The sequence below is a fragment of the Solanum stenotomum genome, chromosome 8 (genome assembly GCF_019186545.1).
Source record: "Solanum stenotomum isolate F172 chromosome 8, ASM1918654v1, whole genome shotgun sequence".
NCBI lineage: Eukaryota > Viridiplantae > Streptophyta > Magnoliopsida > Solanales > Solanaceae > Solanum > Solanum stenotomum.
Genome location: NC_064289.1, coordinates 15,384,508 through 15,398,971, shown reverse-complemented (window position 1 = coordinate 15,398,971; position 14,464 = coordinate 15,384,508). Strand labels below are relative to the sequence as shown.

Here is a 14,464-nt window from a genome sequence, read left to right as displayed (position 1 = left end):
TAGTTGTTGAGATCTTCCAACCTCATCATAGCCACTGAATTATCGAAAGAATATACTGTTTGTGATAATTTCAAATATTTGATGTTTTAACAAGATGTGGCAAATATTGATAAGTTACAAGATATTGAGCTGAACAACACTGTTCAGTAACCTTTTAACAATCTACAATCTACATATATCAATATATTTACAAACCCCTCAAATTGATAAAAATTACCAACCACACCACCAGCCACAATTGAGACGTTCAAGCCCTGTTGAAGTTGAAGAAGCTATTTTGAGATTGCCCTGAGACAGTTTGGTTACTTGCAGGCGAACGGGGAATGTGTGGCTGCTGATGTTGTGCATGAAGATTACCGCATTGAACGAAGGACTGTGGTTGGGGAGGTAAATGAGGACGCATTCCCCTGTTTCCATTTGCAGATGGAAGTTGGCCTGCTTCAATCTTAAGCCGCTGCAGCTCTTCCCTCAACGTATCATTTAGAGCTGAAATTTATTCGCATATGCTTCAGTACTATAGCTCTATACTTCAATATCATTTTCAATATATCTAGACAATTGTGTATCACATATCATATACTAAGCAAGCTAGGATAAGACGTGGAGAAACAAATAATAGTACTGAAGAATACGCGAGTTGACAAGTCCGTAGAAAGGGGAAGAACGTAAAACCTTGCAAGCAAATGATGCTAGTATAGTATATGCAATAATATTTTTGAGAAATTTCCCCCCTATAAGAGGATCTTTATCATAGAGGGGGGGAGCAAATTACATTTTCTGGTTCTTTTCGAAGAATTGTTTAGGGAAAGAATAATGATCACTCCAGAACAACTAGACTGATACAAAGAGTTGAAAATAGAAACCTACTCGTAGAGGTTGTTTGGTAGAGTGTATAAGAAAAACTCTAAATTGAGTGTATTAGTAATGCTTGCATTAATTATACATGCATTGTTCGATTTGATGTATTAAAAATAGCATGCATTACATTAAAAATATTTATCTAGAAAGAGGTACCCTTAACAATTAAGGTGGAAAAGATGTAAAAAAAAAACTTTTTGAGGGGCAATGTGGTCTTTCATCATGCTAATGCATGCATTAAAACCCCCTTGCTTTACTAATACCTAGAAATCCATGGTATTAGTAATACACTCATTAACACACAATAAAGTGTATAATTAATGCAAGTACTAGTTATACATAGCATGAAAAAGTGTACCAAACAAGATATTATTAATACACATAATTAATTCATGCATTATTTTTGCTAATACACTCTACCAAACGACCCCGTAGGGAACAAAAGATTTTGAATATAGAGGTGTGTACTCAATATAAAGAGCTGAAAATTGAAACGCACATTCAAACTCAACAAAAGTTAGATATATTCATATAGGAAGAGCACAACTCTAGACCCACCATATATAGATACAAAATTATTTGAAAAAACGTCTCCTCTGATATGGGTATAAATGGTTGTGTAGATGTGTGAAAGAGTGAGGAAGATCTTCTGGGCATCAAGGATGAAGAAGAGTTGGTGAGAAACACAAGAGGTAATGACAAATAGCAGAAAGGAGAAGATACAGATAGGAACGCTTAAAGAGTGACAGTAATATAAACTTATTAAAAATAGCATTAGGTTTACCACTCTTATTAGGTGGTACAGTGAAATCATATATTAGATTGAAGAAAACATAATAAGAATGTATCTCAAAACTCCGTTTTTTGGAGGATACTTTATGACCATCTATTATAACTTATACGAGTGAAAGTTCATATCTAGTAAAGGACATACCATCTCTAAGGTGTGCTTGTTGTTCCAAAGCTTGCAACCGAAATTTCAGTTCTTTGTTTTCAGCATTTAGTCCAGAAGTGTCTCTCTGCATCAACATCCAAAATTGAACGAAAATGAGTATGGCAGATTGACGATTCAAAATTCTACATGTTTTACTTTGTGGAAATGACCCACTGTTGGTGTTACCAACAATGTGTTGGCACTTGGCAATTGTTAATCTCTTGAGAATGTCCCCCCCAGCAATGTACTTATAGTGTAAGCGAATACACATGAAGATAACCAAATATAATGGAAAAGGCTGTTATGCACAAACAAAAACTCTACATCATGTGAAAGTACCCTATTATATGTTAGTCCTAGAAAAGAAAATACAAGTAAAAGGATTGAAAAGCACCATTAAGTCATCCCCAATAGAAAGAGACAAAAATGAAGTAGAATGGTACAGAGCTATCACGGACAATCAATAGGTCAATGGAAGCTTTTCTAGTACAAACTAGAGTGAGACACATGATGCTGTTAAGTTAAATTCATACTCACCCTTGATTACAAGAGAAGAAAACAGAAAGTAAGAATAGCATACTGATGCATTGTTAACAAGTGCAATGGTTCCACTAAAGTGTTAGTATTAGCAGCCACAAGGATTTCTTCCTCTGAACTGGAAAATATGCTAGACCAAAAATATACTGAGGAATAATTAATTTATGATGACTATCCTAGACAAGAAAGATTCACTGAGGCATGCTTCCACTTAGAAACACCAGATTGCAAGACAGACTAGTGGGCAAAAATGAAAAGGAATAGCTAAAACCTTTTTCCATAATCATAAAAAAAGTTATCCACTTCCCAGGAGGGCCAAGACAGAACTGTAAGTAACTAGCTTTTCGGATTACCCACAAACTTACAAATTGCAGTGAACTAGGCATAGGGAGATATTTGAACAGCAAAATATTTGACAAGTCTGGAACCAAAACAACAACAAAATTGACCAAAAATTCCAAAAGGGCAAACAACTTACGGAGGAAACCAAAAAGGTAAAGGCGCATGGGCCCACACACCTTATCCTTTAAGCCGTTAACAGACAAAAAGAGAAAGGCGCCTAACAACTTGCACCTTCCACTGACAAAGAAGAAAGGAGCATGACATTTTGTGCATGTCAAACTTCCTTTCCCCTTTTTCATTCTTTAGTTATTTTAACATTCTTTTATACTTATAGTTGCAGTTATTTGAACATTCTTTCCAATTTATATGTACAGGCACCTTACTTTTTTCATTCTTATAATTTATACAAGTTTCGATTTGACTCAACACTGCAAAGTTTTTAAAATTATTTATATTGTCATGCCTTTTAATAAATTTCAGTTATTTAAAGTAATGATTAGTTAAATTTCTATTATTAAATAAAATATTATAAATTATCATGTAATAATTAAATTTGATTAATATCGAGACCAATTATCGAATATCATAAAATAATTCGAAGTCTAATATAAATAATTTTAAAAACTTTGCAATGTTGAATCAAATCAACACTGCAAAGATTCACCGGACCAAAGCCTAAAGTAAGGCACAAGGGCCCATGTGCCTTACTTTAGTTTTTTTCCCGTGTATATTATACTTCGAGTATGGCACATGCGGAAAAACAAAACCCTAAAGTAAGGCACATGGGCACCTTACTTTTTGATTTGATTTAAACACTGCAAAGTTTTTAAAATTATTTTATATTAGACTTCAAATTAATTTATGATAGATCTTGATATTAATTAAATTTAATTATTACATGATAATTTATAATATTTTATTTAATAATAGACAAATTAACTAATTATTTATTTTAATAATGATATTGATAATTATAAATCTAAAATTAATTAAAAGACATGACAATATAAATAATTTTAAAAACTTTGCAATGTTGAATCAAATCAGAACTAGTATAAATTATAAGAATGAAAAAGGTAATGTGCATGTAAAAATACATTCGAAAGAATGTAAAAATAACTAAATGTTAAAATAACTATAATTAAAAAGAATGTTAAAATAACTAAAGAATGAAAAAGGAAAAAAGAATCTTAAAATAACTAAAGAATGAATAAGGGGAAAGGAAGCCTGACGGCGCATGTAAGGCACAAAATATCATGTGCCTTTCTTCTTTGTCAGGCCACGGTATTGCGCAAGTTGTCAAACGCCTTTCTTTTTTTGGCTGTTAACACTATTAAGTAAAGGGTAAGGCGCATGCCCCCCTGTGCCTTTATCCTTTTGGTCTCCTTCGTAAATTGTTTACCCTTTTGGAATTTTTGGTCAATTTTGTTGCATTTTTTACTTCGAACTCAATATTTGACCACCCATTAAAAAACATGAATTTCATCACAGACAGAGACTCTGTCTGCTACAGCTTCTTTCACATCATCTGAATTTGAGTTGCGGAGCAAGTGAAATAGAGCAATTGATCCACAACTACTTGGATACTTTATAAAGTGAATATAAGCATAAGAGGCTACAGCAATAGTATATTTGTAGATCCAAATGAAACAGTGGGAATTTTCAAATATATGAAAAGAAGCAATGCTAGTGGTGTACGGGCCAGCATGCGCTCACCTCAACTATTCCACCGTGTACCTACTACCTCCCACCAACACACACAGGTATCGGATAACTCTGCCCACTAAGGATTAGGTAAATGGAAAGAAATCGCCTAGTGTTCTTTTGCCTCCCCTCGCACTTGGACCTGAGACCTCATGGTTCTCCACCCAAACCATTGACCACTAGGCCACACCACAATAGCAATTTCTTAAGTCATATCAGTAGTTACAAATTGGAGTACAACTGAAGAGCTAACATGCAAACTAAAAATGTTGACCATACCAATTTCATTGTGTACAAATGGTATAGAGGAGCTGATCAGCAGAAAAGATGTTATGCAAAAGCTCCAGAAATACCATAAGGTTGTTGTCATAAGTGGGGTTAACAAGTTCCAATTTTGGTTCCCATTTTGTACAACAATCCCATCAAGAAAAGTCTCTTTTTTCCACATTCAAGAATTCAATTGGAAGAGGATCGAACCTATCAATTAGAAATTCCAACTACGCCAACTAAGGGTTTGGAAATTCCACCAACTCAACTCCAGAGTCTCTGCATTTCAAAATGTTCCTTTGGATAGTAATTTGATTAACCAATTGTTTGGCCAGGAGTTTGACATAAATATTACTTTTTCTTAAATATAGTAAATTGGAGAAAGCAGAAAAAGTATCAGCAAAAGAGTATTCAATAACAAACATATAAATTAAAGATCAAGGCCATCATGTGAAGCTAATCAGGTCTTAGTTTAGACATCAAATAAAGCTGACGCCCTTGGAGATGCTGTGGCTTTGATGCATATGCACATTATATTTTTTGACCATATGTTGCCAAAATAGGAGAAGCTATTCAACATGTAAGGTTACTTAGACAACAGAATTTCACAAACATAATGAATGTCACATATATAATATCTGCTGAATTCCATACCTGTAGAACTGTGATCTGAGCAGATAGAGTGGTGGCTTCAGTCTGCAGAGTCTGCACTTTCCTCTCTAGCTCACTAGTGTAACGAGTTTTTCGCTCCTTAGAACGTGCAGCAGATTGTCTGTTTGCTAGGATCCTGCAAAATTGCACAAAAAAGCCAACTTCATTTAAAAGCTAAAACTTTCAGTTTGGTTCTAGAGTTCTTATCCACCAAATAAGGCAAAAAGGCATATTATTTTGGTTAAAGAAAAGAGAACACCAAAAAGTAAATGCTGGAAAGCCTTTAGATTTAGAAAAGAAACAATGCAATTATGTCCTTTTGTAAGAAAACTTTCAAATTCCAAATGTTGAAAAGATGCTCGGTACTTCATCAATGATTCCCAATTTACTCCACTCTCTTCAACACTCCCAGCAGCTTAAAATATTACAACCTCTTATTTGGCTCTGTATCATGTTGTATCACCATAAAAGGTGCAATAGCATCTCTCTCAACACAATAAGTGGACTTCTCTGTTAGGAGCTACTAGTCAGACTACAATTAACTAGCCTTTCTTTTTCATTTTTCCTTCTAATATGATGAGAAAGAAATCCAAATCAGTTAAATGAGAGAGAAATCCAAATCAGTTAAGTAGTTGACCTAACACAAGCAACAAGCTAGTTAGTGCTTCCTGCAAAACTTTGATTTATTCTTCTTCATTTCCTCATGTTTCCTGTGTTATTCTGTACTTCTGTTAATACGTCTCAAGAAACCTCTTTTTCAATCCCGCTTCCCTCTCATTATGTACAACAAGACATGATAACAGTATGACAAGTTAAGCAAGTTTTTCAGTATAAACACTGTCTGCTAGTGATAAGACACCATGGTCGTTTATGTGAAATATATGTCATTTCATCTAATTCAAAACGGGATATTTGTTGCAAATGTTTATCAATATGTTTTCCCACTCTCCCTTCCCGACTCATATCATTCCATTTAGTGTCATTTCTGCAACGGAGGAATCGGTTGTAATCTATGTTGTTCGGACTTTTCAAAAATGCTAACGGGTGCGTGTCGGATCCTCCAAAAATAGTGTTTTTTTGAATGATCTAACACGGGTGCGGCAACATTTTTGGAAGCAACTTAGGTTGTAATTGCTTCTCCCTTTCCAACTCCTGTCCTTTGCATCTCTTTCCAAATCTAAAATTGCTTTCTAAATTTTCATTCAATCCCAGAAAGAATGAAAAGATCACATTTGAGGAGTTAAAATTTTTCTTTTGACTACAAATTTTTTGCACATTTTGAAATTACTGTTAACTTAAACATTTTGTGTTTTGTAGTACCTTAATCTACCATCCAAATATGCTAATTTTATTTCTAAAAAACAGCTAGTTTCATTGACCTTTGTACTCCAACTCCACCATTATTCTTGGGAACAAGAGGGTATTTTTATAACATATCTACACATTGTATCCATTCTTGAGGAATCCATCATACTAAGTTAAACTAAAATATTTCATTGACAGCTAAAATTACGATATTTCAGCATTCCAAGGAAACAACAAATGACTTAAAAACGAAGACTTGCAAGTTGCAACTACCACCTACCTTGCCCCATTTTCTCACCAAACCTAATCCAAAACCAATAAAAGACTTCAAAACACATATTTTTTTCTCTATCACTAACACGAAATGATTCTAAACTGAAAAATATATTTACTTGCACCGAAAATTGAACTAATACTGTAATAAAAGTATTTAAAACAAACAAAAGATTAAAAATGTATAACCTTTTGGCTCTTTTGGGATCAATCAAGGACAGCTCAGCAAGCCTATCAGGAGCCATAGCCTTCTTAACAGAAAGCGACTCAGACTCAAACGACGACGTATCAAAAGACCCATCCATAGAATTGCTATGCCTATGACGTGGCTCAGAACCCATCATCTTCTTCTCCGTCGGCACACCACCAAAATCCAGTCCATCGAAAAAATCAGCATCAACAGATAGACTACGGTAGTGAGCCAGCGGCTTAGGGTTATCGGAAGGTCCAGCCGACAACGCTGGTCCAGTAGACGAAGAATCGGGCGAATTAGCCGGCTGCATGAGGGTCGGCGCCTGAACATCGAGACTGAAGTCTGAAACGACGTCGTCTAGAAGCATATCATCATCGAAACTCGGAAACCGGAAAAAGGTTTCAGATTGTGCACGGCGGTGGCGTGCCCCACGGGTAGGAGTATCCTGCATCTGGTCGAGGTCAGTTTGACCCGAATAAAATTGGGCCTGAATGGGCTTTCCGGCGAACTTAGGGTCCATCAGAAATGACCCTAAATTAGGGATTTTTTTACAGTAGAAGGAACGAAGACTATAGAGAGCAAAGAAGAAGAATGGGACCCAGTAATTGGAAGAAGAAGAAGAATAAGGTAAGTGAATTTTGGTGGCTGCTGAAAGAGTATATAGAGCTTACAGCTAGTCAGCGACAGGTTTCCACAAAATAGGGGTAGAACTTGTCCAAACTATTCCACCTCCTTCGTTTTCACTTTTCGTGAGTCAAACTAAATAATTTTTTATCTATTTCTTGAATATTTTAATTTTAATGCAATTAAAGTTTTTACACGAATTATAGTTATTTTGTAATTGTTTTTTATTTTCCATTTGAAGTGATGAGTCAAAATATTCTTAACTACGATCTAATTTTACAAAGGCTAAGATTTAGAGAACTTCACCTTATGTTAATCTAATAACATAAGTTGTATAGTTTATGATCCGCAAGATATAAGTTTAGAAAACCTTTTCCTTGCGGTAAAAATTATGTAAGAATTAAGAGCATGTTTGGATTGGCTTAAAAATATAGCTTTTAAGTTAAAAATAAAAAATTAAATTTAAATTATTTTTAAATTAAAAATATAAAGTAGGAGAGATCTACTTTTGATTTTTAAGTCATTTTTAACTTATTTTAAAACATTTTTAACCTTGTCAAACACTTTATAACTTATTTTAAGTTATTTTTATATTTATCAAACACTTTCAGAAGTAAAAAACTGACTTGAAAATATATTTGACCAATTTTTAAGTCAATCCAAACACCCTTTAAGTTATGTCCCTAAGGAATAACTTTGTGTGAATTAAAATTGAAGTTGTGTCTCTATTTATATTAGTTTTGTAGGTATACCTTATGGGATATGAACTTATTAAGGCATAATATTCTGAAAATGAACTTATGTTTTATAAGGCATAACTTGTATCTTATGAATTGTTTTATAAATTTCTTTTACTTTTTAATAAATAATATTTTTATAAAAATCTTGACTGTCATTAACAAATTGATGCATCTATGATATTATTGGAGCACCACTTGTATTATTCGATTTTATTTGAATCGAATATGATCTCACAAAAGTTTAATGGACCTAACAAGCAAATCTTAATATGACTTCTTATGTAATAATTCTACGGATGACAATTTTTTTTAATTAAATAGACGTATGTATATCTAATATCTTTATTATATAAATAGCGTATAATCATACATATATAATGTATAATTATATATCATAGTTGTATATATATTTATATACTGTACAATGTTTATATAATATTTATACATTATAATAACTTCGACCAACTCAAATCTCTTCTATACAGTTTTAGATTTTAGTTATAAGCTACTCTTCATATTTCAAATATTTTGATATATTATTTATTCGAAATAATTCACATTTTTATATTAAAATTCTATTGTCCAATTTTCTTCTTCAATGACTTTTTTTCCTTTTCTATGTTAATTTCCTACATTGTGCATCTTGATAATGTCAATAGCTTTATTATTAGGAAAAACTATATAAAATTGCAAATTATTAATTTAAATTAAATGTTATAGCCATAATTTTTTATTATTAGAAAGAAGGAAAATGGAACAAAGTGGGCCGAGCAAAGTTTCGAAGAAGAATAAAGGGCTAATGCATCTTCTTCCTAGCAATAAAGTGGGCAGAATGACTATTTTAGGTAAATAAATACTAATTAAAGTAGTATAAATTTATAGGAACCACATATTATAAGTACTAAATAACATCCTATCCATTCTAGTTTTCTATTTACCAAAAATCCCTTAAAAATAATGTTTGCGGGATACATAGCGTTGTGCACGGGATACATTAGATTTGATACATTTCACATAGCGGGATACATAGCGTTGTGCACGGGATACATTAGGTTTGATACATTCCACTTAGCGGGATACATAACGTTGTGCACGGGATACATTAGGTTTGATACATTCCACTTAGCGGGATACATAGCGTTGTGCACGGGATACATAGCGTTGTGCACGGGATACATAGGTAAATAAGGGATTTTTGAAAATTTTGAAATAAGTAGGGATAAATGGATATTAAGGTAAGTAAAGGAGTGTAGTTAAGTAATTTGTCCATTAAAGTATTTTAGATTAAAAAAAAAATAATTATCCAATAATTATTTCATCTAATTTTTCTATTTTAATTTTCTTTTAGCAAGTAGACTAACAAATTAATCCCGTCTTTATATTATATAGATATCGCCAATGTATACTACGTGAATAATAAATACTACACACGAATTAACTAACTAATTTTTGTATAACTTATTTTTAAACCAGATGACCTCTAAATCTACTCCAAAGAAAATAATAATGCAGAAAAGGCTTATTGACTTTTATTGGCATTATAAGAAGAGAAAATGTCAACATAAAGAAAAGAAGGAAGATTCACAAGATCCATTAAACTTCAGTTTTTCTTTACCTTAGCTTCTCTTTATGGACGCTTTATCATATAATAATGTTAAACGACTTTATCATATAGTCACCGACGTAAAATAATATCACAGAAATTACAAAAGTAAACATGCGTCAATTCAATTTTTGCTAATTAAAATGTGACTTGACTTTTATGTCAAAGTAAAAATAAAATAAAATCAGATGTTTCAAAAAGTTGAGATAATTAGGCCAAAATTCATTATCATGGGCCAACTTCAAATCTGTCATACATCATGTACAAGCTGAAATCACATATATTTTTCCTTAGTATATATTGGATATTTGTATTGAATTTCGATTTATCTTGATTCGTATGTGTATGGTCTCATTCTAAATTTCACGACACGTAGGGTTGCATTTGGAGAAAAGCGATTCTTATCAAAGATTTTTTTATACCCCGAGCTCAAATTTAAGACCTCTGATTAAAGAAGAAGCAACCTCACCCACTACACCATATTCTTCGATGGTGAAAAAGCACATACATGTATTTGTATTACGACAAATTTTTGTTGATCAGTCAGTTGAAAGTGCTTCTAATGTATATATCTAGCTATATTTTCCTATTTTAAATGATCTATAAATGAAATATCTTTATATACCTACCTAATTTAATGCTCCAAATTGCCAAACTTGTGCTTTTATAGGGAAAAAAAACGTGGATTTTACTTCTCCAAATAAACTTTGCATATGACTCAAATGATGGGAGATTTATAATTCTATCACCACACCTATATAGCTTGGGTTGGAGAAAAATCCAATCCAATAAAACGGGCTAAACAAAATATAGTTGATAAACATGAGTACATGACTAATTATTGGACTGTTTATATATTGAATTTCTTGTTGAATCAGAATTATTCACATGAATTTCAATTACCGGAGTGGACTAAGGACAGACTAAGCTCGATTTAAAAAAATAATAATAATAAAGAAATGGGAGTGGGGAAAGGGAAATGGGAGGTGACTACAAGGTGGGAATTGGGAAATAAAACTTTCACCAACAAAGATAGGACTTAGGAGTTTGAATAGTCAACTAACTGAGTTATTAAGATTTCTCAAGCCTCGTTAAATACTCACCTAGTCCCTAATAAAACCTATTATATTTGGGGAGGTCCATTAGATCAAGGCTTAGTGCTTATAAATATATGATTATTTCTATAGGAACATTAACTTAGCAACCTTAAAAAGAATGAAAAGCAATCTTCATAACAGGTGAATAGATCAAGAATTCAAGATACAATTACAGCGTAGTAAAATCTTGTTTCTAACTTAAAATCTGAAAGAATTCTCTCATATTTGTGAGGTTTCATTTATTATGGGATTTTATTTTCGTTTAATCAAAACAAGATAAGAAAAGGAAGAAAAAAAAAGAATCAAAGTTAATTAAATTGGGTTTACAAAAAGTGACTTTAGGAAAGATAAAAAATGGCAGAAATAACAGTACTGATTATAAGCTTATGCTAAATTAAAGAGTAATTATTTCATGGCCTCCTAGAAATAATTAATCAATTGTTGACCATGAAACATTATGAGCTTAAATCCTCCTAAAGCACACATGTTGAAGTAGTCAGAAAACTCATGACTTAACGAGAAGTACTTCGACATAATACATCGTTAGAGAGAGTTAATTTCAAACTAGTTGTAACATATTTATTGGGTTTGATCATGAAACTTTTTTGCTTTTTCTTTTTTTGTTCTAGAGACTCTGAAAAACATTGTTTGATCATAGAATTTTGGAAATTTGATTTTTTAGGAATTTGAAAAACAAAAGAAATAGTTTTTATTTTTCACTTCAAATTACTCACAATATAATTCAAAACCAATTCCAATTTGTATATTAATGGCCAAACACAACTCTAGTTTTCAAATACTACCATTTTTTTTTCATTTTGAAAACAAAAAGATAACCCTTTTTTTTTTCAAAATTGGCTAAACACCTCATTGGTCAACATTTTTCGAAAAACAAATTTCTTAAAATAAATAAGAAATCAGTTATTTTCTAAATAAAAACTTTCATGGTACCGAACACACGATTGAAAAATGAGTACTCAATTAATCAGTTATCATTACTGCAATCTAGTATATCAAGATTATGGAATTGATAGCAGTATCCTTAATTTTCTGTTCAAGTAAATCTCTTACAAGATATACAGCCTTCACAAATTAAAAATCCCAACTCTTTTACACTTGCTTTAGTCTGAAAGTAGCTCAAGAGACAACTCGCCAAGAAAACATCAAATTTACAATAAGTTAATTTGATCAAAGTACAAGCATTTCATCATTAATTAAACCAATAACAATACAAAAACCTAGTCCAAAAGAAGATGTAAATTAAAACTAAGAAATATTCAAAGGAAAGAATTACTACAAATTAAACTTACTTCAAATGGTCAACGGCCTGAAAAAAATCCTCTTCCTAAAAATATTTCCTAAGAGTGAAGGAAGGAGTTAATTCTTCGACATAATAAGTGTGAGTTCAATTCGTATAATCCCCCTTCCATTTTCCTGATCTCTCAATGTAATAGAAAAAAAAGTTAGGAAAAAAAAAAAAAAAAAACTCAACAAACAATAATACCCGTTGCTACGCGCATACATTTCTTCAAGTTAGAAAGGAGGTCGTCCCGTTGACCAATATCCTTCATGAGGTAATTGCATTGATGAGTTGAGAAGGTTTGGTGGCGGTGTCCCATGAAACATCGATGGGTCACCGCCTAGTAATTGTTGTTGTTGTCCGCCAGGAGATCCCAGAGGACCTCCTGGCATTGGAAGAGGATGATTATTCGGATCATCCTCTTCCAACGGTAGCCTTTCATAAGCCGCATTACTAAACGAAGCACCCATAATAACAACCGGTCCTGACGCCATAAGCGCGCCAACCACACTTCCTCCCACCACTTGTCCTTGTCCCCCAGCTAAATAAATAGTCAACCCTGAAGCAGCTGGGGGAGCGGGTGGTGGGAGAAACGATCCAGATAAAGATAAGATCTCAAATCGACCATGTAGAGTTACAATCTCACCGGATGAAGCTGGTTGTTTTAAATTCACATTAGTAACGTTTCCCGTTCCACTCATAATGCAAACTCCTCTTTGTCTTCTTCTCGAAAAATTGGATACGCTTTCCATTACATCACAACCATCCGCGATTTCGATGATATGTGTTCGGAGGGCGTTGGCGCTGTCTCGATTGATGATAATGGGTGGTTTTGGCTTGTTTTTTGATCCAGCGGGTCGTCCTCTTGGCCTTCTTGACATCTCTCCTTCATCATCCATAGCTTTTTTACTTCAATTCTATACTTAATTTCTTCAAAAAATGGAATGAAGAAGCTAAGAAAATTGAAGTACAAGTAAGTAAAAAAGGTATATTTGTGTTAGGGTTTAGTTAACTAAGGTGAAGAAAATGAGAAGAGAGTTAGATCGACCATATATGATAGATACAATGGGTTATGTGTGTTTGGTTTTGGTAATATATTCTGCGTGCTAATGGGCGGTGGAATATGGGTCCTCCCTTCTCTCTCTCTCCCCATAAATAATTTATTTTGCATTCAATTTAGATACATATTTTTTATGCACATATTTAGCCACCAATAATGTAGTGTAGTAGATGAAGCTGCTTTTTTCTTAATCACATGTCTCAGATTCAAGTTTTGGGTATATAATTTTTTTTTATAGGGAGCACTTTTCTCTAAATGGGGTTCTATGTGGTACAAATTTAAAATAGTCAGACTCTAAAGCAAATATTGAACATCAAAAAATATATATTTAATCATTGTAGCAAGTGAAATTATTTGTTTGGTGTAAATATTAGATGCTATAGTGAGTATTGTCTTTGTTTCTCCCTCCATGTGGTGCATACAATTAGGAAATTAATTAAGGTTTACTCATTTGGTTCTATATCATTTTATGGCATTATTTTATATTTTGACTCTTTTAAAAAAGATCAAGATTCTTTTATATGATTTGGTTATTCTATTGAATCTCCTATTGTTATTAGTAAATATACTCTTCTATAGGAGTTAGATGAAAATCACAAGGTGTTAGGTTTATTTTGACATGTTTAATTGGATTGTGGCGGACGAATAAACGCTATTTCCACTTTTAATTAGCGGTCTATGTTCAACTTAGAAAATAAACTAATAGAAAGTATATTTCCTCCTTTAATTTAATATAATAGACCTTACACAATATATAAATTCAAATTAATCAGGATTTTAATATGATTACCAAACATCAAGTGAGAAAAAATGGTTTATCAATTCTATGTCCTTAATTAGTAAAAGTATTTTATTTTTATTTTTAGAGTTTCATGTTTCTCATATTGTCATGTAAAATGTTTAGTTGTAGAAACCTTAGATCCCTCACTTGGTATTTAATATACCTCGTGTCCATTTCGTTGGCCTGTCTCGACCC

General features: G+C 32.6%; 2 protein-coding genes across 2 annotated transcripts; both read right to left on the bottom strand.

Annotated features, from left to right (window-relative positions):
* LOC125874491 (transcription factor VIP1-like) lies at nt 1-7,690 on the bottom strand. The gene is made up of 4 exons (XM_049555384.1): nt 7,061-7,690; nt 5,297-5,429; nt 1,793-1,877; nt 1-486 (listed from the first exon to the last, which is right to left on the bottom strand). The coding sequence occupies exons 1-4, from the start codon at nt 7,582-7,584 to the stop codon at nt 248-250; spliced, it is 981 nt and encodes a 326-aa protein (XP_049411341.1). The 5' UTR covers nt 7,585-7,690; the 3' UTR covers nt 1-247.
* A 4,601-nt stretch (nt 7,691-12,291) lies between these two features.
* Nucleotides 12,292-13,471, bottom strand: LOC125873839 (AT-hook motif nuclear-localized protein 22-like). Its single transcript, XM_049554689.1, has one exon. The coding sequence runs from the start codon at nt 13,325-13,327 to the stop codon at nt 12,662-12,664; it is 666 nt and encodes a 221-aa protein (XP_049410646.1). The 5' UTR covers nt 13,328-13,471; the 3' UTR covers nt 12,292-12,661.
* Between the last annotated feature and the right edge of the window lie 993 nt (nt 13,472-14,464).